Source organism: Lathamus discolor, chromosome 2 (assembly GCF_037157495.1).
Source record: "Lathamus discolor isolate bLatDis1 chromosome 2, bLatDis1.hap1, whole genome shotgun sequence".
NCBI lineage: Eukaryota > Metazoa > Chordata > Aves > Psittaciformes > Psittacidae > Lathamus > Lathamus discolor.
In genome coordinates this window covers 22,855,478-22,882,361 of record NC_088885.1, presented here as the reverse complement: position 1 = coordinate 22,882,361, position 26,884 = coordinate 22,855,478, and the positions used below count along the sequence as shown (strand labels likewise).

The 26,884-nt window shown below is 38.5% G+C and overlaps 1 protein-coding gene across 4 annotated transcripts in view; it reads left to right on the top strand.

Annotated features, from left to right (window-relative positions):
- The window catches only part of SLC4A7 (solute carrier family 4 member 7), an 88,031-nt gene that overhangs the window by 4,218 nt on the left and 56,929 nt on the right, over positions 1-26,884 (top strand). The window contains exon 1 of one of the 4 annotated variants that reach the window (XM_065666130.1): positions 19,929-20,012. The exons of 2 other annotated variants lie outside the window; for them this stretch is intronic. In XM_065666130.1, coding sequence (XP_065522202.1) covers positions 19,977-20,012 — 36 coding nt within the window. In that variant the 5' untranslated portion in view covers positions 19,929-19,976. Of the gene's footprint in view, positions 1-19,928; positions 20,013-26,884 lie in introns of those variants that run through there. One more of the 4 variants, XM_065666128.1, reaches the window with a different exon arrangement.

Sequence of the window (26,884 nt, the reverse complement as noted above, 5' to 3'; positions counted from 1 at the left end):
ATAAGGTAGCAAAAGTCAGAGCCACTTGAATTACAAAAATATAAAGAAATTGACGGGAAATATCCAAGTTATCAGAAGCTGCTGGTATTTACAACTTCAGTGGTTTAATAATCAGAACTACAAAGTGCTTTTTCTTTTTAAGAAAGTCTGACAGGCGTTTGGTGGCAGCTAGACTGTTACACATGGTTTCTGAATTAAGCTTTGGTCCAGTTACTGCATTTCAAATAGCTTAGTAACTTTGTCTAGCTAACTCTTAGGTGGTTATTGAAACAATTCCATTTAGAATAGGTTGTAAGTCTTGGTTTACCTTGGTGACACTTCATATATAAGAATGTAAGTAGCATCAGTACAAAGTTTTACAGAACTGACTGTTCATATCTTTCCACATATCTTGGATGATTTACTGTTTTGGAAATTAAATCGTGGAAAGTTTTCTTTTGTGTGGTTACTGGCCGTCTTACTTGACATGTAGCTTTTGTGATGGTAAGTCAGATGACAGGTCTCCGAGGAATATTATGCTGGTACATGTAAATTTTTCATATTAACATAGTAAGCTCGAACAGGTGTTTTCACTTTATGTCTGGACAAGGGTAGCTGAGGATATGTTTGTACTGCAAATTGAGGACTCTGCAGGAAACTGTCCTCCCCCACAAGAGCGTGGCATCTGGCTGAGCACATGCTCTCCACAATTTAAAGCGATATGGTTACACTGGTGACACTGCCCTAGCTAAATAGCCCTGATGAGAGAGACTTTTACTAGCTTGGCAGCCTTGCAGACTTGAGTCTATGACTTCTGAGAGACAAGCTGCTTTTCTGTATTGTGTTGTTTGGGTAGGGTGCGCACCTTCTACAACTTGCACCATGCAGTGGGCTGTGAGCAGTGTGGTCACCTCTTGGTTGAAGTACTATAAGCTGCTATTGAGTGTATATGCTGGCAGTCTTCTTGAGTTCTTAAAAACTTACCACGGCTGTCAAAAACTTGTGTTACCTGAGAACTTTTTATTAGTCTTCATTGCAGTAGTTTTATTTGCTGTCCAAAATAAGCAGTAGGGTATACTAAGTTGAATAGTCATTGCCTTGTATCCATGTGACTGATCTGCTTCTGTAGGGGAGGCATGGTGAAATATCACTGTGATTGTTGTTGGCTTTTGAATATTGATAACCTTTACACAAGGATATCTGTTACACAACATTTTTAGTGTACTAAGTAAATAGAACTGCTCTGTAAATAGTGATTGATAAAATAGAGTATAACTGCAATATACTTGAACTTAGCTAGAGAAGATCTCCAAAGAATACTGCTGTGCTTTTTGGTTGGCATATTCTGGAATAATAAAGTTTAGGGACATGTCAAATTTTTGGCTGAAATTCAGATAGCTGTCTAGTTAATGTTTTGAAATAGTGATACAAATAGTGAGATTCAGATGAGGTGTTTGTAAGTAAGCAGGTGGGGAAGAGCTCCATAAGCTGCTTAACCCTGTATATCTCTAAATGTCCAAATGCAAAAATGAGACTGATTCTTCTACTGATGATCTTGCAATGTTCTTAAATATGTATTTCTAAATTTACATTTTCACAGTTGGCAGTAAGTGAAAATACTACATTTTTTTTTAATTTGACTTTAGAAAGTCCTGGCATCTTGGAAGCTCCTTTTTGTGTTACTGAGAATAAACATCAGTTATGCAAGTATCTCAAATCTACCTTGCCAGCATATCTCAATGGTTGTTAGAAGGGATTATCCGTAAGAGTCTGTCTTAGTTTGTGCTTTGCACCCTCTGAGTTCCTTGTTTCAGTGGGAGTTAACTTTGCTGCAGCAGTGTGTCATGGCAAAGGAAAAGGTGTATTTTAACCAGTAGATGGAGCCGTTTTAGTTCCATAGCAGCACGCCTATTTACATAAGTTTTCAAAACTTTGTTCCTCGGAGTTTTTCAGTCATTTTGTCTTTAGAGTATGGCTAAGAGTTACAGTTTCTTTATCTGCAGGGAAGACTAAATGTTTTATTCTTCAACTAGCAGTGCCAGGATTGAACAGCGGGAAGGCTATTCCATTTCCACAAATGTGCAAAAAAGAGTGAATCCTTGTGCTTTAGGGGAATTGCAGTTATTCCTGTAAATTGTCCAATGTCAGGTGAGTCTGTACACCATGCGTTGCCTGACGTAACGTTTTGGAATCTGTAGTGTTGTATATGACAGTCTGGATGCTCCTGTGACTTCTGCCTGGGAAAGGCTCTAACTCAGATACTGGTTTTCCTCCTCCAGGGCCTTAAACTAAATTGACACAAAGCTATGTAATGGAATAGTTGTCCTATTTGGGTATACTTGCACAAGTTGTCTCATTTCAGCAATGCTAGAATGTTTCATAACCTTGAAACACCTCTGGCTTGTTAATTCTAGCAAGTCCTATTTTAGCAGAAGTATTTGCAATGTTGTACTTGTATCATCTTGTATCCTGCTTCAGCATCCACTTTTCTAAAAGGTAGATTTATGTTTTTCTTACAGTTTGACTGTTCCCCCCTGCGTTTATAGTTAGTAACATTCCTGATAGATCTTCCCTTTCCCCCACACTCTTTCAAGTTTTCGTCACTGAAAATTATTCTTGGTGAACGTTTCAACTTGAAGAGTAGGACCTTATTCAGATTTTTATTTTGAACTCTTTCAGTAGATGGTACTTTTTGAGGCATAGGTGTGCTGCCTTCTTTCCCAGATTGCTGCTGTGAGAGTCTATTGAAGTTTCTTGTGACTCATTTTTTACTGAGATATATCTATATGTATATGTGGATATATATATATTATTCTATTTTTATTTTGTGTCTACTTAATCTCTTTGGAAGTTTAAATTTCTACAAATGATATAGAATTGAGTACTAATGCTTTTCATAGACATAGTTTTGCTGGAAGGCATTTAGATTGTTTTGTTGGCAGTAAGGCCAAGTCAGTGTCCTGAAATACTAAAATATTTTTAAACTTAAAAACAGACTTGAAGTTGTTGTTTGTTTTTTTTTTTTTTTTTTTTTCAACTAAAAGAGAGTCTCCGGTATAAGTTTCCAGATCAGGCACCTGTTGTCAAACTGTTGCCTCTTTTTAACAGCTTCTGGAGTCTGTCTCCAAACAAAGTGGAGCTTCCTGTGAATGAGGGATGTGGGCGGAGGCTGCAGAGAGGAATTATAGGGCAGTGTCCTCCATTGTCCCACCACCTTATGTATGTTGGAATTCTGCCATTTGAACACCTACTCTAGTGTAGCCTTCTGCTACTGTTCTTTCTACAGTACAGCTATGCAACTGAGGATCTGTTAGCTGAGGGCTGCTTTTAGCTGGGGAGAACTGAGGATTCACATGAAGATTTGACTTCCGCACCTCCCACACCCCCCCGTAGTTATTATCTTCCACTATGGGAGAGTGTGTGTATTAAGAGTGTATATGTGGACAGCACATCTTGGAAAAGTTATGCTTTTATAAAATCAAAAATTAAGATATTTTAATTTATACCCCCTGCTCATAGTTGCACTAGGCTGATTCCTCTGCATTTTCCATGACTAGTGTCTAATAAATATATGCTGGCTGTGTCTTGCCTGGGATCTATTACAGGATGAAGAAAAAGACAGCAGAGTGATTGTAAATGCATAGGTTATGGCAAGGGTGATGGTATCTCTTATTCTTTGCTAGGAAAAGCTAAGAATTTGCTTCAACAGGAAGTGCCACTTCTGAACCCCATGACTGTTTCACTAGCAAAGTATAATCAGAACACTAGATAATCTCTAATCAGGCTGTCCTGTTTGTATGTATTTGTTACCAAAGAGCAGAAAGAGGTTAAAGCATACCTGTGTTCATAGAGGTGTTGTAACAGAATCTCATTTAGTGTCCATTTCTGGAAGTGATTGCTTCTCGGGGCAAAAATTCTGTTGCCATGTCAAGAGATTCAGGCTGCTGTGTTCTGGATCTCAGAAGTCATGCCAAGCAGAAGCATGCATGATTTCTTTTAGACAGCGTTATGAGTAAGCTAGTACAACCGGTAAGGTAAAATCATATTTATTACTAACTGATCAGACTTCAAGTTCACATTTAGAAGCTCTGATTCTTCAGATTTTACTTTTACATTTGTAAGAAAAGTGTGTGTACCAGATGCTAATGTACACAACGCCCTTTTGTACAAAGATCTATTTTCTATTTCTGTTGTATAACTTCAGTTTTGGAGGAAAAAAATAAAATATTTTCTTCTCTTTGTACTGCCCTCCACATCCATTGTTTGTTTCAACTACAGTGGAACTTTGGCTTATCTAAGTCCGCCCCTGCATGATTAGATAATGTCGGTATATTCCTCCCACTCCTGCTTCCACATTCCATGTACTCTATTTTGCATTTGAGCTCAGTCGCAGGTTCCCTTTTCTTTCATGCTGGTCTATTACCAGGCCTGCTTGAATTCCTGCATGCAGGAATAGTCCCTCTTGTGCTTTGAGGAGGCTGTACTTGAAGATCAGCCAGCTTTCACAAGCTTTTTCCTTCACCTCCATGGTCTTCCAGGAGATTCTACCAAGAAGATTCCTAAAAAAGCTGAAATCTGCTCTCCTGAAGTGCCGTGTCTTAGCTGTATGTACTTTGTCTTGCACTGTACACTGTACTATTTGTCTTTCTCACTTCTTTCTGGACTCTATACTCCATGATGTCATGGTTGCTGTGGTCAAGGCTGGTCTTGACTTCCACATCTCTGTCTGGGTCTTCCTTGTTTATGAGCAATAGGTTCAGCAGAGCATATGTTCCAAGCAGAGCAATATTGTAAACCAGTCCTTTGCACAGATTGAAACCCACACTCCTTAACTTTCCAGTCTGGCTTTTCTCAGGAGCTTGTACCCATCTTTTGCAGCACTCCAACCATGGGAGTTGTCTTGCTGTTACTCTGCAACTCCTGTGAGGCTGTAGCTCTGCAGCAGTGCATGGACTAAGTCCTCCTGTTGTGCTTGTGTGCAAGAGCTTGAGATGGGCCCCAGCCATGCCTCTTTCACAAGGGAAGTGCGGGAGCCTTCTGTCACATGTTCCCCATGTCTGAAGTGTGACAACCCTTCTCCACCATGCCTAGTTTAAAGTCTTTTAAGAAGTTTAATGTGCTCAGTGACAAAAGATACTCTTGCCATGCTTTGTTAGGTGGATCCTTGTTCCTGAAAGAGATTCCCATGGTCATAGCAATAAAGTCTCTGCTAATAACCACATATTTACCCTCTGGATGCATCTACCCTCAGCCTTTTGCTTCTAACTGGAGAGATGGAAATGCCACCTGGGCCTCTTTACCCTTGTTCATAGTGCTCAGTAGTCACTCTTGATTTGCTCAGTCATTGCTTTTTAGAAGTGTCACTGGTGTCCACGTGATTAAGCAAGAAAGTGGAATAGTTTGAGGACTTTATGAGCCTCAGTCTTCCCAAAACATTATTCAGAAAGCAGCAGACCTCCCAGGACCTTCTGTTTATCTTTCCTATTGTGCAGTGTGTTCATCCCCTCCTCACCTGGACACTCAGCCCTTCAGAGAAGGCCACTGTCAGTGGCACCAGGAAGGAGCTGCAGGTGCTTCTTGCAGCCCAGCCCCTGGATAGTGACATCGTACCTGTGCAGTTCTTGGACTTGAGATCTTTGATGTGTGAGGGACTGTTGTTTTGGCTGGTGTTGGAGACTTCACTCTGTAACATATAGCATAAGTTTGAACTGTGTTTTGGGGCCATTTGTAGCTTTGTTGTGTGAACAGTTGTGAGATCTGTTAGCTGCCCCTTTGGCTGAGCCCTGGGAGATGAGCAGTGCCCATTTATTTTTGTGTTGTTAAACTGTTAAACCTTACCACCTAGTTCTGTTTGCAGCACAGATTTAAAGCACACCGGTTGATGTGAACATTTTGTTCTGCTTGCGGTTGTTTCTGATAGACACATCATGTCAATATTATTTTAGCAACTCTGGTATTGTAAACTTGCTTGTAATGACTACTATTTCTGCAAGGCAGCTATTAGTTAATAAGAATTATTAATGTTTTTAGTTGGCTGATGCTGTTGTGTTGGCTGATGATGTTCCATAATTTCCTATCTTCTCAGCTAGGAGGGACCAAATGCAACAAATAGTGACGTTCATGTTTTACCAGATCATGTACATGTAACAATATACATCTCCTTCCCTTAGCTTGAAATACATAATGAGATATTAAACGTTGTTATGTAGGGGGGAGACAGTTCTGCTGTACTGGAGATGCTTCAGTTGAAAAGCCTGAATTTTCATCTTTTTCTCTCTGATATCTCTAAACGTAATTTTTTGCAGGTGGAAACACTGCTGCTTCAGTCTGTGTTGTAGAAATTACTTTCTTCACTTCTGTATCTTTTATAGAGGGGTTTTAACTGAAAAATGACACTGGTGCTTACTAGTGCTAGATAAAACTCAAGTATCTTCTTTTCTAGTTGCTTCCCAGAAAGAACACTTAACAGAAGGAATCCTTCTGTAGGTTCTCTGACTAAGTTGTGAAGTCAAAGGACTGACTGCAAATTCTTTAATTAGCATTCTAGTCAATAAGGTAAGATTGTTTAGACCACTGCTACATTTATTGCTTCTTTGTTTCTATTAAAAAAAACCCAAACAAAACAAGCAAGCTATTGAAAAGATTGTATTTAAACTGCAGTTTGTTTTGGGCTAGTGATTATTATTTTTTTTTCCCTTTGGGTGGTACAGCACTATTGTGAGGATATACTATTATGTAAGCACATGCATTTCTTTAACATGTCAAACATATTTCCAGGCAGACTCTGTGTACAAAAAAGGAAATAAGGAACTTCTTATTCAATAGCCACAGTTGGTGTTACTGTTGGAGTTAAATTCTTCATTTTGTATGGCTAGACCCTACCAGCCATGCATTTTAAAACTGTTTATATAAAAACAAAGAGCATCTGATAATTATTACAGCTTATTTGGGGAAGTGATAAAACCAAAGAGCAGCAGAGATCCTTTACTTTTTCAGCTTAGTTTTTATTAATATTGTTGTGCTTGCCTGCCATTGACAGATCTCAAAAAGGAAATTAAGGAGGCATACACTTGTGTAAGATTTGGTTGAATTTCACATAGATAATGATAGGATGGAGAGACATGGTCCAGCTTACAAATTAACTGTACAAACCCAGTTACTGGACAGTTAAAATTTTAGACTTTGAATACCAGGACATTTATTAAAGCTTTTCTGACTGATTTTTGTGGAAATCTTGGGGTTTTGAAAACTACTGATATACGCCAATCAGAAAAGGAATAACATCAACCAGGTGTTTTTTGTTTTTTGCATCAGTGTTGCCATCTGTTACCTGCCTTAACTGCTGATGCTGTATAAAATGCTTACAGTTACTTCAGAAACATAATTTTTAGAAACATAATAAGAACTTATTTTCAATGTGTTTTGTAATGTACTTAGCTACATTGATTTTGTTTGCTTTTACTGTAATGTGTGATTGTATGTGATTCTGTGTATGGTAAGGATATATAATCTTGGGTCTTGTTTTATACCCAGATGGTCTAGGAAGAGCTTCAGCTGAGAAAGTTTAGTTTATTGAGAAGTTGAGAATATTTTTCTTTAAAGTCAATAGAATGAACATTTCTTTTTAAACTAAGTAAAATCATAGCTTCAAGCCTTCAGAACAGTGGACGCAAAAAATGATTAAATATCTGATTCCCTAAGAAAGAACAAATAGGGGTAGGATGCTAGGTGGTTGTTTTTGTTGTTTTTTTATATTTTAATGGCACAGCTGTTCACAAATGATTTTGTTTGACGTGATTAAATGTACTTAAATTATGGTCTGTTTATAGACAAATTCCACTTGTTTAACTTGTATAGTGCAGATATACTTGGTACATAGCTAGCTCATGTATAGTTAAGGAAGAAGATGGCTATATTCTACTGAGTGAAGACATATAGTGTTAATCTGAGGCTTTTAATTCTTGAGCATGAGTAAGTTGCCTTTGCTGTAAAGACACAAATGAAGGGCAAAATATAAATAGAGAACTGGAGAAATTTGATATGCTAAAGGCCAAAGAATATACCTGCTACTTGCATTCTGTGCTTTGAGTGGATAGAACCTTTTGAAAAGACAGGCTAAGAAGAGCACTTAGTGCACTTTTCTCATTGGTGATGGGGCTGACTTAGTGTAACCGATTGGGTATTTGGGATTTTAGCCAATCCTAATACAGCAAATAACTTGGAAAATGCTGCTTTTTTAAGTAAGGTGACTAATTTCTCTGTGACATTCAGTGGTTTCTTGTATGACTGTATATTTACTCTGTTTGCATTTATGGTAGCCAAGGCTGTCTGTCTGACGATTATTAACTTCTGGATTCTGGAGGCAATGTAAAAGTGAGAATTTGCATGTTAAAACAGTAGTTCTCAAACCATGTGTACTTTTCCAGATCAGATTCCGTATGCTTCAATGTGTACAAGGGATGTGCGCTTAACTGCTAGAGAACATACATCAACTCTGTTGCCATGTTTCTTTAGGGAAGGGATAGGGGAGTAGGTCTACGCTTTAAAAACTGTATTGTGGATTAATGCATTCACAAATAATTAACTTCAGTTTCTTGACAAAAGGTTTGTTTTCTTTTGGCTATCTTTAGAAGAAATCTGTAGGGCTTGATGACCACTAGTTGGGTAATTGAGTTTCAAGCAGCTAAGGCTGTAGTCTTGTCTGTTGCTGTAAGTGGTAGCAGTATCTCCAAACAGAGGTTTCAGTTTGTTTTAGAGTCTGCAGAGGTGGCAAAAGGTGAGGAGAGACCTGGAGAGTGGCAGTGTAGGTACCAGGGGTGGGAATAATGCTGTGGAAGCTGTTACGAGTCTGAGGGGATTGCAGCTGGGCAAGGCAATGGAGCTGAGTACTTGTGGAAATGACAGGGTATCTGTATGCAAGCTTGTTTCTGGAAATGGAAGTGTACAACATGCTTGAGTTTCTACTTTAGTAAAGAATACATACCTTCAAGATGGCATATTGGCTTCTGTGTTGTGACTCGCATTACTGCTATTTCTTGCCAAGCTCACAGGATCAATTCTAAGTTTGTGGTGACACATGACACGACTGTAAACAGTTTAATGTATTATGGCGACATGATATGAAAAAGCTGTTTCTTGCTTCAGTTGCCTGATAGTATAAAACGGGCTCCTGGGCAAAGAAAGAAAATTTCCCTTCCTGTCTCTGAGAGTTACTGAAAAATAAATGCAAATGCCATGAATGGGTACAATATGCTGTACAATTTAATGATACCTTAATGGCTCTTTATTGGTTCATGGATTGTTCATTGGTATGTGTGTATTTATCTTTAAGATGTACTAAATTTTAATGGAAATAGGTATGGTCACAGAAAAGTAAAGAATAGGCACAATCTCAATTTTGAGAACTGGTCTCCTTTAAAGCTCTGTATCAAAATAATTTTGTGTTGTGCAAGTCAAATATTCCACTAACGGATCATTGATAAACATATTTTAATTCTTCCAGTTTTCCTGAAGTGAAGAATAGTATGGGAAAGAGGAGAATAATCTGTGAACTACTTTGAACTTCCTAATGCTTATATGAGAATCATTGGTAAGCTAATCAAGAAATTGGCTTGTGAGGAGTATTGCAAGGCAAAGGTGGTGTCCTGTAAACTCTGTTGCCAAGGTAATTCTTGAGAATACCATGGGAAATTCATGTGTTACAGCAAGCAACAGAAGTGAGTTTTACGTATGCCTTGGGAAGGCGGCTGTTCTCCCCCTTCCCCACCTTTTTTGTCTGTTTCCAACTTTGTCATAAAGGTATCCAGTGCTTTTCTTTTATCCTTAACAGGATAGCAGATGGTCTTGAAGGCATTGGGTTGTCATTGGGTGCCCTGTCCTATGTGGGCAGTGAGTCTATATTCCTGTGATGGTGAAGGATTCTCGTGGGAAGTCTCCTATAAAAAAAAATGTTTTGTGACTCTGAGAAATTGGCATGCTTTCTCCACATATCTGCAGAGATTTATAGCGGCTTGTGCTGTTGCATTGGAGAGAAGTTTCTTTCCATGGCTGTAGACAAGTGCCTTTCTGTTAAAGTGAGAAAGAGAGCATTTGCAACTCTACAATACTGCTGTGTTTCATATACTGCTTCGTATATAACTAAGCACCAAATTCCTTCCAAGTAGGATAATGTCACCTTTCCTTACGTTACTGTGCTAGTATCTCTTTGGCATGAATGGCTAAGGTCCAGGTAAAGCACATTCCTTGTTCCTTCTGATGAGTGCAATTTCAAATCATGGCTTCTCTTTAACAACTAGTCTAAGACCCACAACACCTTTTCCGGTGTACTAATTCTAGGCAGATAGTAATGAAAACTGAACCGTAAATGATGACCTGGATGTGACTGGTGTTTCTGAAGTCTGATTCTCCCTGCCTTGTGCTATAGAAAGGGCTGCTAAACCCATGAGGCCCCAAGAAACCAGCTTTATTAAAGTACCAGAAATCGAAGAATTTACAAAAATAATCCTGTTTTCTCTTTGATATACCTAGTGATTGTGTTTTGAGACAGTCCGCAGTAGCGATGTCGTCATTTTTCATCACCTGTGGACAAAAGTGTCAAAACAAGTTATATGCTTTGTATTCTATCTGATAATAAGGTCACTAATCCTATATCAATACAAGTCATAGAAAATCCAAACCAGAAAACTAACTCTATGTTGGAACTGAAACAAAAAGTGCAAATAAGTTCACACAGTGTTAAGGGAGCAAACCTCTTGCAGATGATGATGAAACTCTTTGTAGATGAGATAGCTGGTCTTTAAATGTTCTCAGCTGGTTGCTTTTGTTAACGTGTTAAACTTGCAAGCAAGCAGTTTGCCAGAAGTCTTACTAATGGGAATAATGGTTTACATCAAAGTTGTTCAGAGTCTAGATGTAATGAAACAGCCAGAATTACTTGCTTTAAACTGAATAATTGATGTGGTCCTGTCATGGTATTCTAAGATCCCACTTGAGCACAAGCAAGTCTTTTTGTCATAGAAAGTGCCACCCAGCCTACAGCTACAGCACAACAGACAAGTCTAGGATTGAGCACAGGGCAATTTGTCTTCTCTTGGAGCTGGGGCCTCAGTGAGGTTTCTGGTTTTAAATACTTTCTGTTTTTTTTTTTCTTTGAGTCTCTGTTACTACAGTAGGAAGCACCTGGAATGCAAGGCCTGCTCATGATGTGTTTGTAAAGATGTGGTTCCTTACTGTCAGGGTGGTATAGTTTGGGAGAGTTATGTTCATGGCTTCTTAGATCATATATTGTCCTGTTACGTATAGCAGCTTCTTCAGTGGCTTCTTAATTTAGAATAGGTAGAATTTTCCTCTGTAATGTCATGAATTTCCAATAAAAGCAACTTGAGCTGAAGTTTTTTGTGTGTTGTGTCTTTATTGCTTTTTGTTCATAAAATCATCATGAAGAGGGTAGTGTTTGCAAAATTTTGAGTCAATACTTCAGGATTAATGATAAATGTTAAGGATATTCCAACTCGGCAGTGCTGGCACTGATGTGGCTACATGAGAATCACAGTCATAGAATCATTCAGTTTGGAAAAGACCTTGAAGACTGAGTCCAACCATAAATGGTTTTGCTTTCTACTAATATGCATTATTAGATTGTGGTATTGGTAACATTAGTAAAAAAGATTTAAGTCAAGTTAGTTTGCCACACCTGGAAAATACATAGTTATCTATCTGAAAGATTTGGGGTTTTTTTTGGGGGGGGGGGGGGGGGGAGGAGAGTGAGGGAGGGGAGAGGAGAAAGCTTAGCTGTGGAATGTAATACTGCTTTAAAGTGTCAATAGGTACACAGAGCTATTAAGAAAAATATTGTTTAAAGAAAAGGGGTGAGTTTCAGGAAACCACTGAAATCTGTCTTCCACCACCCTCTTCCTTCATCTGTCTTCTTACAAAGAGATGGGCTTTCAATGCTACTAATGACATCTTTCAAACCTGCATGCCTGTCTTTGTCTCCTCATGCTACTTAATTCTTCTAGAGTTTTTACAAATGTGGGATTACCTTGCAAATTCAAAGCAAGACCCAGAGCAGAAGTGGATCCTGGTGACACAGTGGTTCCAGAAACTTGAGTTGTGGTATAACTGTGCAATGTGTTAATGATGACACTGTGAATGTGTGTAAGTAAGTGATGCATGTTTGGGAATGTAAGTTGCTGATAATGTTACATTGTTACCAAAACCACAGTTACATTATGGAATTAGTCAAAAGTGGAAACAAGCTTCAAATACATGGAATAAACTTCTCTTCAGGCTGCTTTCATTGTCGCATTTCCTAAACAGAAAGTGTATATGCATTGCAATCTTTTCAGCAACTTTTTGTTTAACATACTTCTGCAGCAGCTTGCTACTTGAGTATGCAGCTTTATAATTTTCTTCAGTAGAAAAGACTGAAAGAACCATAAGAATATAGAGAATGATGGTAGTACTCTGTAGTATTGTACAATAACCTCCTTTCTGAGGTCATCAAAATTTCATGTTTTTTTCCTGTTGTGGTGCGTGTAAGACTAAATTTAATGTGTTTAAGCATCATGAACTCAGTGGTCTGAAGAAAGTTATCTTCCCCTCATTATATCTGATTAACTTATCCATGGGTGCAAACTTGGGGTTAATAACAGCATCAGCAAATACAAGTGGTTTCTGAAGTGGATGGTTTTCAGGTTCCCCCTAGTATCCTGGTATGAATGCTGTAAGTCTAAACTGAGCAGTTCAGTCTCCCTTTAAAGGGAGAGCTTCCTTTTGGCACAGTTCCTCTGTCCCTGTGACAAAAGGATGTGTTACCCTTTCTTTGAGCCCCTCTCAATGCACAGGGGCCTCAGACAACAAAAATAGCTTTCAGTAGACAGTTGACCTGGTTATAAATATTTTAAAATGGCCATTTATCTCATTATGCCTGAATGATTTTGCTTTATATGTTTTTTCTTAAAGTAATGAGTCTGCTAGTGTTGATTTGATAACAATGGAAACTGATTTAAATTTTGAAGACAGATCTTTTGGAAACCTTGGTTTTTGGGAAATCTCTAAAAGGTTGTTAAAATCAGATACGTAATTATTGTTTCTAGTTAATTACATTTCAGTCAAAAGCTCTGAAACTGACATTAAGTTGGCCGAAAGCTATGATGTCATATTCCCCTAAATAGAATACTTCAGTAAAATTTCAACAAAAAAGTATAATTTTTTTTTACCGAAGTTGAGGGCCTTATCATATTTCAGATACAGTCTTGTTGGATAGTGTTAGCATGTAGTATAAGCCAGTTTGACTCTATTCTGTATTTAGGATGTTTTAACAGGGTGCTGTTTGACACTTTTCAAGCCTGGTTTACAGGTTGATTTATTTATTTTTTTTTTCTGTAGAGTCAGAAATGTGAGAATAACAGCAAATAATTTGGTGGACAGGTTAATTTCTTTGTGTGTGCCCTGACTTAATTGAAGTAACATTGGGGAAAAAGGGATGGATATGCTTAAAATATACATATGATCTAGGCAAATGAAAGTTTTAACATTAGAAACATGGGGAGTTTCCTAGAGGGACAAGTGCATTCAGGTTTCTCCTGTTTGAATATTTCTTTACATTTTGTTTTTATCTGTAGGTGGAAAAGTTTCAATATTACAGTTCTTGACTGTTGTGTCTGACGTATTTCATTTTTTCAAATTCTCTCTTGTATCAGCTTGAGGAAGAAAACAGTCTTTTGGGATCATGGACTGAGGAGAGCTTGGTTTGCTTGCTGAAAGCCTTCTAGTGAAAATGTTTTCCCCTCAGAAATAAAACAGTCAAGACTTTTAAATTTCCATTAATACATATGTAATTAAGATATCTCATTGCAGATATAATAACACATCCCCAGGGCTGTAAGCTGTAGTTGTTCCTATTTTATATGTCACAGTAAAAGCAAATATTGAATTCTGTGTAAATGGCTGTGTAACATTTGTTAGCATTAGAAAGACCTACTTACTCTGGAGACTCTGTTTCTAAATCACTGGAAATGTCATGCAGTTTTCTTCCCCTTACTGTCTACTTTCACTTGTCTGTTTGTAGAACACTCAATTGGCTGCCAGATGCAGTTGCCATTGATTAGATCAACTCCTGCATTTTTTTTTTCCCAGTATTTAAAGGTTCCCTACTAGTTAGAAAATCCTGAATTACAAATGATAACATGAAATTCTTGTAGCCATTGGATGTAGTATATTGAATTCATATTGCTGGAAGGTCTTCTGCTTAGGTCTCCAGTCTAGGTGATGTATTTTATATGTTTGTCTTAATGTTTAGTTTGCTGTGTATTTGAGTTAGTATTTTAGTTTTCTGTCTGTTAATGGGATCAGTTGTGTTAGTGAGGGCATCTCAAAGCTTTTGAATCTCCTTTCAAGTTCAGGCAGAGAATGCAGGAGTAGAGTTTTTATCTAGGGGCATGACTTGATGCTTTGAAGCCAGCTGGTGAAAATTGCTATACTTGCATCTCAAGGAGCATAGATCTGGTGTAATCTTACTCTGCAAGTTCAAATTTGCCTTACAAGGAAGTCATGGCAGCAGAATTTTTATGCAAGGCTAGATAGTTTTCTGTCTTCCAGAAGTCAATGTGAAAGGCAAAAGCCTGTCTAAATTCCTAGTTGTGCGTGCTCTAATTTCACTTAAAATCAGTCTTTCCTTGAGCTTGTACTTGTGCTGCTGGAAGGCAGTGTACAGCTTAAGCTGTGTGGAACTGTGATCTGACTGTGACTCTGTCCCTTCAGTGAGCCATCTGAAGGATCTTGGGCCGGCTCTTGGAAGTTTGAAGTTGACAGTTTTTTGTCTAGCAACATCTTCTCTCATAAAGGCTATTTCAGCCTTTAAAGATACTCTGTTTTGCTTCAGAATGGAAGAATTTCAGCAAGTAAGTACATGTCTTAAGATATGGCTTCACGCTGAGGCTGAGCTGGATTGAGTAGTTCCTGGTCTCTGAAGGGGCTGTGTCATTCTTCCTTTGTCTTGTCTCGTTTCCCATAAACTGATTCAACTTGTGAAGCTGGCAAAAAAAACCAACAAAGAAACCCCAAACAAACATCACAAAAACACCTGGTGAACCAAAACAAAACAATCATTTCAGAAAAGCAACCCTGAAAACTGAATTAAATGTTTATGATCAGCGAAACCTCAGATCTAATGTAAGGCAGGGATGTTATAATGTCTAGTCAAAGTATTGTGAGAAGAAAGGAAAGTGGCATGAGCATGGTAAGTCTCCATTCTCCAACCAGTTATACTCAAGCTGAGATTCAAATTGCAGTGGTTATGAGCATACTTGGAGTTTTACTTCCTTTTCTCTTTGCTTCCTGAGGATCTGCTGTCAGGGAAAGCAAGCTTTTCCTCCACTCGTACTTCAAATAATGTCATGACATACGAGATAAAATTATCTGCCCCGTATTATGCTGCTTCATATCTGGACTCATCAGCTGTTCACTTCTGTGCCATGTATTATTCTAGGAGATGAATGTTTAATATTTCTACAAGTGATTGTAGAGCATTTAAGTATGACCTTAGTTAGGTGGCCATAATAGTCTCGAAACAGCGTTGGTTTATAGTTCTTCTGAACGTGCAAGGTGATTTATCCTACTTTTGTAGGATAAAAAATTAGAATATCTCTCAAAAATGGTGCCAAAATGCCTAGAGATGAATTTGGGTAAAGGCAAGCAATAGAAATCTGTTGTAGAGCAGCTTTGAATTTAGAGAGCATCCTCGTTCTTTTGCCAAAAAACCTACCTCAAAACCCAACAGCAAAAAAACCTCCCCGCAAGTCCCCTAGCCTAGCTCAGTGCCTAGCTCAGTGCCATTTGCATGGTGACCTCATGTTTATGTGTGTTACAGTAAAATTCTTGGTAGTGTTCTGTTTGAATGCAGTGAATTTCTTCCATCTGTCTCTACTGAGGAATGTTTTTGAGTCCAGAAATAAGTACTCTAAAAATTTCACTTGGTCGATATGTCCAGATCGGGCATGCAGGGTAATTAATGAAGTAGCCTGTACAATAGAGTACATAGTAATCTTGCTGTTGATGACAAGTCAGATTATAAATGTCATTGGTATCCTCTCTGGAGGGTAAGTATGCAGCTCAGAATGATGTATAATTGTGTAACATCAGGAGGGCTCAAAGTAGAGATCTGCCTCATGCTTGCTGGCAGCGTCCCGGTGGCTTGTGACAGCTGTCCTGCGATGTGCTGAGAAACTTTGCTTACTTCTGGGGCAATACACCCAAAATTATTTGCACAGAACACATCTGTCTTTTGGGTTTTTTTTTTTTTCATCTTCCTCTTCCCCCTCCCTCTTGTTCTTCTTTTTTTTTTTTTTTTTTTTTTTTTTTCCTGGAAACACTCAGCTCCAATTGTATGTGCCGATACAAAGTGAGGCAAGCTGAAGTAGCCCATGCAGATGTACCTCTTGGGAACTAGCTGTTATGTGGAGATTGTATCTGTAAAACACTTGTAGGCAGTCAAACTCTTGATTTTTATGGATGCGTTTAATTCATTAAATGATGAACCACTGCCTATGTTGGTTTCTGTGTTCTTTCGCTAAGGGAATAACATCTGGCCACATCTGGAGTACTGTGTCCAGTTCTAGGCTCTTCACTACAAGAAAGACAAGGAGCTACTGGAGAGGGTCCAGCAGACAAGGATAATCACGGGTCTGAAGCATCTCTCTTATGAGGAGAGACTGCAGGAGCTGGGCCTGTTTGGTCTGGAGAAGAGCAGACTGAGAGGGGATCTCGTTAATGCATGTAAATATCTCAAAAGTGCGTGCCAGACTCTTCAGTGGTGCCCAGTGACAGGATGAGGAGCAATGGCCATAAACTAAAACAGAACAAGTTTCATCTCACCATGAGGAAGAAATTCTCTGCACTGATGGTGGTAGAGTACTGGAACAGACTGCCCAGGGAGACTGGGGAGTCTCCTTCTCTGGAGACATTCAACACCCACCTGGACACGTTCCTGTGTAACCTGCTCTGGGTGTCCCTGCCTTGGTAGAGGGGTTGGACTAAATGATCTCCAGCGTTCCCTTCTAAGCTTAATGATTCTGTGATCTCCTTAGAGGACTGGCTCATATTTGTGTGTAATAGAACACTTGTAGGAAGTGGCTCTTAATATGAGTTAGTAGGTTCCCATTTAAAAAGCTGAACAAAACCATCTGTAGTGGTATCTGTCATACTAACAGACAGCTTGTGATACAACTTGCTCTGGCATGCTCCCCTATAATATTGCTTCCCCTACTGACTCTCCTGTGACCTGGCTCCCTCCTCCCCTCTCCAAAATAAAGCCTCATTTAGCAGTGTTGTGTTACTATCTCATGGGTATTTCTTGGGTTTTATACTCTTTTCTGAAGTGAGGTGCTTCAAGTTTGATGGATGCTGTGCTTTCAGATACATGATGAAACATGGTAGTGAGTTGGATTGGATTTTTTTTTTCAGCTATAGTGTTAGAAAAGATCATCATGTTCATTTCGTATAATTTGTTCATATAAGGAAGGGTTAAGTTTAGATTATGGATGTTGCTCAAACACCCTCCTAACCCATCTCCCAGGATTTTAATTATCAGTACAAATCTCATGCTGGATCTACCAATTTACAGGGCTAAATGTGAGGTAATGTCAGTATGGCCTCTTTACAAGCAAACGAGTGCTCAGTTTCCTTCTGCTGTCTGGCTAGGTTTGATAGCTCTGGTCTTAAGCTCATGGTAAATCCTGTTGAGAGCATGGTTCTGCTCACTGCAGCCACTTAAGGAGAAATGTACTTGTGTTCTGCCATCTCAGAACAGCAGATTAAGCACAGCTCTGCCTGCTGGAGACTCTGCAGACCCTGCAGTAAGGCAGTTTACTGCCACTTCATGATGGACCTGGATTGTAATAGCACTCTCATTTGTGGCTTTAAAAATGTGTGCAGCTTGTTGGTGTCTTAAGGCTGGTGTTGCTGTAAGATGTGATGGGGGATATTTTCACAGATTGATCCAGAAACTAGTCATAACAAGTGCTGTGAAAACTACTCTTCTGATCTATTGTTAACATTTCTGAATTCCTCCCCATGGTTAACAGAGGTTTTGGTATTAGTTCAATTTAGTTGTTTTTGAGGGAATTTTTAATGGAAGCCTGTATTGCATACAAGGAAATCATGGACTCCATATTGCTTGTGTGAAAAAATTAAAAGTTCTGCGAAGAGCAAACAGCTCAGATGAAATCCTTCTTTTCTGTCTGGAGAATATATACATATATTTTGGACCTGTCTTTTGAACAAAGTGCTTTTATAACCAGAGGTAAGCTCAGAAAAGTGGAAGTGGAAGAGGTATAAAGGTGAAAATTAAGAAGGAACTATTGATGGAAAAAGTATATGTTTCATGAGAACTACTTATGTTTCTGTTTCTTCTTAACCCCCCCCCCCCCCCAAAATCCCTTATATGGTTGAAATACTGCTGCAGTACAAATAGTTTTGCTCTGAGTTCTCAGTGTTGTCACTGAACATGTTCAAGAATGTGATAATTTTGAATATATTTGCCTACAGTTTGTTTTAGAATAGTTGTGTAGCTAAGCATGTTGAGGCAGTTACGGTTTGAAGTTGTTGTGGTGTTCTCCATCTAATGCAAAGCTTTTGCCTGGTATTTATTCTTTAATTCTTGGGTAAGAGCAGGCACTTATCCACAAAGTATTTTGGTGTGGGACTTAAAAGACAAAAGCTTCCATCTGTTTGAAAAGCAACTTGTTTAGATTTTAGAATATCGGGTTTTATAGCTTGGCTTTACATGGGCGTGTTCTTTGCTTTCTAGCTTTTTTTCTTCAATGAATAAAGCTTCCATGCTTACGATGAAAAACCTGTGGGTTTTTTATTTGGTTAACTACAGACTAGAAAGAGGTTTCAGTAAACCGCTTCAGAGCGGTTTATTAAGTTTCTAAACCAAGTAAATATTCTTTCCAAAATGCACCAAAATAAAACAAGCAAGGGTGTGATTCTCAGCTTCCCCCTCCCACCCCCCATCCCCTCCAATACCAAAGGAATAGACAGCCCTTCTTCCCTTTAGAAGACTGGTGTGGCACCAGTCCAGCTTTGTTACTAGAGTCCTCGTCATCCAAGAAGTAGGAATGAAAGAATGAAAAAGATCAAGGAAGGCAGTGTCATGTCATGAAGGTTAAGTTATGCATAATGCCTTAAAGAGACAGCTTCTCTATGTGTTATTTGATGGGACAAGGAGATTAGGGTAAGTCAGTGATGAAGAGGGGAAGAGTGAAATGAAGCTCCAAATGTGATCTGCTAGAGCAGATGTTGTGTTGCATTTTTGTAAGGCTGGCTTAAGGAAAGAAAAAGTATAGCTACTCGTATCGTGCCTGAAACAGGGAGCCATCATACTCTGGAAGGAGACATGAAATGAATTTTAGCTAACAGCATGCCATTTTTTATCTCAACAGCAGGGGGGAAAGAGGATTTTTTAGGAAGCTCTGGTTTATTTTGCTAAACAAGAAGATATGGAAAACAATTGCTTTGGAATGAGTGTTCAGTGAAAGGTCAATAATACAGCTGTAAACCAACTTAGCAGATGTTTGACTTCTGGGTTGTTCTGTTCTGGGACCCAAAGTGCAAATGTGCTTTCATTTTGTAGTGCTAATGAAGTCTTGGATCAGAGCAAAAATTATAACCTTGGAGCTCTTCTTAGCTGCTGTTGATGCAGAAAGTGTGTGGAGCTCTGTTTCAGTCCTTTTTTGGTATTGTCAGAGCTGTAATTGAAAGCTTGCTGTCTTGCCCATTCTGCTTTTGCATGACCCTGAGGTAGCTGCAGTCTGTGCCCTGGGAGATGAGACTCACAAGGGAGCGATTGGCTGTGGGGCTGGGGAGCAGTTTCCTGGAGTACATCTGTGTCAAGCAGAGCGAGCTAAAGCAGTCATGTATGCGCAGTCTCTGATCTCCTGGGAGTTTCATTACAGAGTCTTGTACAAGGACATTCTCTGCTTCTGCACATCAGCATGGAAGAAGCTCATCCAGGGAAGAAAATGCAACCTGTACGTAAACAGCAGCTATATAACTTGATAATGGTTCGAATGTGCTTTTCTGCAAGTGGTATGTAGGAGCTGTGTCTCAGAATGGTGTGCTACCTTAGACTCACGGATTGTGAGAAGAAATCTTTGAAAGATTTGGGGGTAGAAATAATACTTGAAGTAGAGATTTCTGTATTAGGGAAGATATTTTCTGTGTTGCAAGAATTGCTTAATCATAGTAACTGGCTTAATTCAGAAAGGAAGTGTGCTTTTACAATTATGAGAGTATAATACTAGATTTGCAGCATGTTTCAATGTTTGCTGCTGTTATTGTGCTGCTGTTGTAGTTCGTTTGTTCTTTTCCTCTGATGTGTGTGTGGTTTTTTGTTGTCTGCCCTGCTTCCCCCCATTTTGAGTCATCTTGTCTTAATTTAAAGGTTATTAAATGTGGCTTTCAGTAATTCTGTGCAGGTATAGCAGGGAATTTTCTAGTAAAGATTCTTGAAATAGCATATTCATTGTTCCTTCTGACAAAAACGAAATTAACTTAATGAGCTATGTAACTGAGGTAAAATGATCACAGAGGTGGTGTTTTCTTCAAACGTCAGTGGCATAGCTACAAAACTATGGGGATTTCTATAGTGAAGGAGTGAACTCTGATGTCAGCATTACAAGCTATTGTTTAGCTCTTGTACGGAGTAGTCTTTATCACTGCTGTTTAACTGCAATGCAGTGTGTAAGACGGATTACTACTTTAGAGTTCCTTGGAAACTAAAATCTGTCGGATGGAATTTTCCTAAGCTGTAAAGCTCTGAAGACCTCTGGATTGGATTATATGAATTTTATAAGATGACCATTTAATTTTTCTATTATCTTGTGTGAACGTAAGAAGTAAGAGTTTCATTTAGACATGTTAAAATACATGTGAATGCAGTAGTCTTGCTTGTTAGAGTCTCTGTAATACAGTGATCACTTTTTGATTCTCATTGTGCTGTAGACACAGAACCCATTGGGCATGCCTAGAAGACTAGGCAAAAGTCCGAGATGACTAGTTATAAAGATTCCTCTACTGCTTTTTCTATCTGTAATTCTAGAAATCAAAGTGAATGGAGCTATGAATTTGTTGAATGAAATTTAGTCTGTGAGGCAGTGATAAAATGCAACTTTGTAAAATGACTACTATAATGTTAGATACGGAACTTGATCTCATGTTTCAGATTGGTGAGATTATTTGCTAAATTTATGGAGGTGGTAGATTTTCTGGCTTGCCAAACACTCAGATTGAATTCAAATAGGCTTCTAATTTTAAGCAAATATTCTCTTGCATTTTAGTAATGCCTTAATATAAATCAAGGTATCCCTTTTTCTCGTGACTGTTTTAATTCATTGTTTTTGGACAGATTTCTATAGTGTGCTATAGTTGACAGCCAGTCACTGTTGTGACCACTCTGTTGTTACTGTTTGTTTCCTCCTCCTGACTCTTTCTCCCAATTTAATTTTGTGTTCTGATTGACATAAGCACTTTGTGTTTACTGACCCAAGACTAGTGTCTGAGCTGTCTGGAACATGGGTTAACTTGCAGGTTATGGTGCTCACTGAGACAGTGGCCTGCTAGAACCACTGAAATAAAGTTATTTATAAATATTAGATATTCAACTGTGCAGTAAACAAAATGTGAATGTGTTTAGAACTGCTTTTTTCCCCAAACTCTGGTGTGGTGTTTTTTGTGTGTGTTTGTGTTTTTTCTTTCTTTTATTTTTAAAGTAGCACACATACATGTCTGTCTTCACTGTCCTCCACATACAATTTTGGAAAAGTAAAAGTAAAATAGAACTTCTGGACAGTCCAGTGGGAGTCTGTGTTGTCTGTTGGACATACTTGTCCAAACAAGGTTTGTATAGCATAGCTCTTCTGTTTTGTTTTTTTTTTTTGGGGGGGGGGGGGTTTAAGTCTTCTAGTCTTCTAGAAGCAGATTGGTCAGATGTATTTAGTAGGGTAAGTTGAGCAGTTAATTAGGGGATTATTAGGCTAGAAAAACTTCTGTAAGTATTCCAAGCCTCTTTGATTACAACTATGGTGTTGCTGAAGTCTAAGCATCAAACCTTCCTGTGAGGATCCGAGTATTGCTTTGATTAGGAGGAGTCTTCATTTACATGTGAGGATAGTTGTATAAATTAGTAATTGTATAACCACAGGAAGGGGGGGTTGTGGTATAGGGGGTTGTGGTATAGGGGGTGGTGACACCAAAACCTGTGAGCTGTACTACAGTGTGCTGCAGTGTGTGACCAATACCCACTACTATAATAGCAGGGGAAAAAGCTGCTGTTCCTGTGCAAATGACACCGTAGTAAATACAACCAAAGGGGAGCCCATCAGTATAGTATGCTTCCTATTTTAAACCTGGCAAGTGTTCTGGTTGTGAATTATTAATAATTTTCATCCATATATATATAGAGGCAAAGCTATCTAAAAATTGTATGCTGACAAAATGAGATGGGGCCCATTTATATTTGGTACATTTTCCCTTGGCTGTTAGGTTGATTGCTTGATTTAGAACTGATAGTGTTTCATCACTTTGGCAACTTACGAAGATACAGTATTGCTGTATAGACCAGTACTGTGCTCGAAGAATTTACTTCAAATGCATTTGTAGGATTGCTTGTGCAGTTCAGCTGAAGACTGTTCAATACCCTGAATAATCATAGAATCATAGAATGGTTTGTATTGGGAGGGACGTTGAAGATTGTGTAGTTCCAATACCATCACTTATTACTATTTGGAAAGAGCTGTGATTTTTTTTTTTTTTTTTTTTTTTTTTTTTTTTTTTTTTTTTTTTTGTATCCTGGCTGTCCTTCAAGGAGGCAGCTACTTGAGATGCCTGCCCTCTTGCCCACCATAGGCTCATCTTACCTCTGGTTTAAAAGCAGAATCAGTCTGACAGAGAGGTAAAACAGTATATTTAGAACTCACCAAGTGCTGCTGTTGGCCATTCCTGCAGGTGAACCACGTGAAAAAGCGTTTCCCAGTTTACTCACTCTTAACTAAGGGCACTGAGTGCTCTGTATGGATAGCAGTGGGGGACGTAGAGTGTAGACTTAGTGCTGAAAATTGCCAGAGGTAGAATGATAACCGTTGAACTCTGTATACAGTGTCACAGATGGCATTAATAAATACATTCATTTTCTGGTTTCTTATGACTTCCAGGGCTGCTGTGTCACTGGTAGACTTGCAGTCTTACAAACTTAGGGGATAACTCTGGTCTTGCCTGATTTTTAAAATATTTTTATTTTTTCCTTAGAGTATTGGTGCCTATTAGCTTGCAGTACTGAGAGATTGGAGAAGAGGCTGTGTGTGCATTCTGTAAATCAGGGATATATTGTTTCCTGCTACATGGGGTATTGTGTGTGCTTGGAATAGAAATGCAGGTTTCTGAAATAAACCTCTTGGGAAATGCTGTTGTGAAAATGAATCATGAATGATGCTACTGGTTCTTAATTAATCTGAACAATGTATTTCAGTAGCTGTGTGAGAATACAAATGGGTTTGTATCTCTTTATAAAAAAAGATTAGTTTTAAAATATTTGTAGATAAATATAAAACACTACCCCCTGTCCCCTTGTTTGGGTTTGGTTGGTTGTGGGTTTCTTTCTCCTCTCGCTTCCCCCCCCATCTACTTGAATAAATGCTGCAGTGGAGGTTCTTTGTAGCATGAAAGTAGTAATGTAATGTGGGTTTTTTGGGGGGATGGTGTTTTTTTGTTTGTTTGTGTGCTCTTCTGTGCTCTGCTTGTTTACTCCCATGAACACTAGGGCTATCTCTTCTGGTGCTGCAGGTAGTGCCCAACTCTGTTGGGGATGAATTTGGGACTGAGGGGATATAAATGTGGCATAGAAACACTGACTTAGCTAAATAATGGCTTTAAACGTTGAGTTCAGATTATTCTCAACATAATTACTGTATTCTACTCAGATTTCAGAGGTTTATGGTTCACTATATCAGGCATTTGTATGATCACTGTCTATCATTAGAATGAATTGATTGAGTTGCATTTCAAGTACCTTAAACATTTCTTGCTTTCAAGTTGTATCTCTTGGAAGTGTTTTTTCAGTAATGCATTTTGGCAGTGTGCCCATGTGAAGTCTGTCGTGTATGTGACTGCATAAGATTAGTTGGGTTGCATGGTGAGAAGAGCTTGTACAGATGACAGTGGAAAGTTCCCTTTAAATTTAATCTTCTCTGCGTCATATTTGTGCCAGTCCACTAGACGGTAACTAAGACATGGTGCTGAAGGTGTTCTTGCAAACTTGAATGCTTTCCTTAATGATGCATGCAATTTAGGATTGACCTTTTTCCTAACTACTACTTTAAAAAAACATACAACCATAATAGTGTCCCTGCCCATGGCGGGGGGGATTGGAACTAGATGATCTTAAGGTCCTTTCCAACCCTAACTATTCTATGATTCTAATATTTTAGGTACAGAAACTGTATTATGCTAAGTGAAGACAAATACTCAAAGGTAAATAAAGCATAAACAATTTCTGAATACTTATTTGTTTGCAATAAAAAGGGCATTACTCTTTTTCTCCTGGACTAAGACATTTGAAAATGGGAGGTAGCAAGAGCAAACTCTGATGGGATTCTGCTAGAGCAAAGAGTATTTGAAAGTCTTGTCTGGTCTGCAACAGTTGAAAATATGTTTCATTTTCATGCGGGGCAAAGTCAGAAGGCTGATAAGACATGCTGTAGTATATGTTGGTATCTCTGGCTGAATAGGAGGGTTTTACTGGAAGGTTGTTTCTACACTATGTTTGTTGAGTATCCACAATTATGGTGTTAGGAAAAAGTATACTTGGTGTATTTTAATGCAGTGTTCTAGGATGATGTTTTTATTTATTTATTTATTTTTTTATTTCCTTGAAGTACTCTGGATTTATTTTTATAAATTACTATCTCCTTGTGGAAAAGCAAACCAAAGTGAAGGTTTAATCTCTCCCTGGGGCACCTTGGTACCTGCTTGTGTTGTTTTTTTCCCTACTCCATTGTTCTGTCTCTTGACTGAAAAGTTACATGCATTCCAAGTTAATAATTTTAATTTGCCTCATCTTCTTCTGCTGCTTTTTGGGCATCTGTGGGATTATTGTACATCTAGTTTCACATGAAATGGATAGTAATCTGCAGAGGAGTGTTTGCTCTAGGATGAATTCATTCTCTCTGCCTACAAAAGGAAAGTTGATGAGTTTTAAACAATCCCATCTCTTTGTGTATGTAAAGATTCAGAAAGTAGAAGAGATAACTAGAGTGGGAGTGTGTTTTGATTCAGCAGCTTTGAATTCGACAGTGTTTTTTCTCTCACTTCTGTTCCTTAAAGTGGCATGGTAGTTCTGTAATTACTGGAAACCTATGCCCTACAGACTTTATTTTTAGCAAGGAAAAGGTTGTAGCTTGGAATTAGTTTTATAGAGCATTTGAAAATCTTAGTTTTTTGTGGGTTTTTTGTTGTTGTTGTTTTTTTGGTGGTATTTTTTTCTTTTTTTGGGGGGGGGGGTATGTCTAACTGGAGCCAGAAGTATCTTATGGTGGTATTAGCTATTGGCCTCACAAACAGCTGTGTTAAAATGATGCTTTGTACTTTTCTAAACAAAGGCTGAAAGGCTTTTCTTCATGTATGATATTTGTGGTTGCTAATGGTTTATTCTTGGAGAAGTCTTTGCATACATTGAGTACTTTGAGATAGTGATAGAACAGTTTGCAAGGGCATGCATACCTTTCTGTAATCTAATCTCAAAAGACATGTTACATTCACATGATGTGGGTTTGAAGGCTGCTTCTATATGTGTAAGGTTGGCAAAGTACCTCTGTTACTGAAGCAAAGGGTGATAAATATTAATAACATGGTATAAGGCATACAACAAGGAACAGTTTCAAGATGTAATTGAGAGATAAAAGTCTTTTCTTGCATGTGAACCCAGGACATGTGTGTGTCATTTTCTACCAGTATGTGGTAGTTTGTATAATCTGGGAAGAAACTTTGTTATTGCTTGAAGCCTGTGTTTGGAAAGCTTCCAGGTGTCCTAACAGGAGGTTGGGGAAGGTAAGTGCAGGATATTTCATCAGTCTGGCTGTAACATGTTTGTGGAAGAGGTTTTGATAGCAGTTTTTGTAATATTAAGAGGGTTTTATCCCTCATAAGACATTTAAAATGAAGATTTGTAATACTTCACCTATTTTCATTCCTTTTTTTTGAGTTTTCTGGGAACATGCAGGATCTGTGCGTATATCTCTTTCTGTGAACTGGAGTGTAGCACGGTCACATAACTTTCCACCTCATCTCAGTGTCACAGAAATAGAAAGTAGGTGAGTCCTCCTTGGTAGTGTTACGGCCTCACCAGCACAGTTAAATGTTTTGGTGAACTTATTTGGTGCTTCAGAAGATTGTTATCTGAGGCTTTTTAATAGTGCTCCTTGGAGACCTCTTTTAGTTTTTGCATTTATGCATGTAAAAAATATGTTCCCCAAGCTGTGCTGGAAAATCCATCTTCAGTAAAGATAAGAGCTAAGACTTACTTTGCAACTGTTTTTGATAATCATGCCAAAGATAGGGAAAGAAAGAGAGGATAGAGGCCAGATACATTATGAAGGCATCTTCTAGAGGGCTTTTTGGGGTGTAGGAGCCAGGAATGTACCCCCCTGCCCCCACCTTCCATCTTATTACTGTGACACTTCGAGAATTTCTGCCACTTCTTCATTAACAGATCAGTCATTTGTATTCATTGTATTCACCAATTTTGTTGTTCTTCAAATGGATTCATTAATTGTAACATTTTGGCAGATTTGCCCATCAGGTGTGGCTTTGGTTTAATCACCTGAATTATTTGATTGAAGCTGTCTGGAGT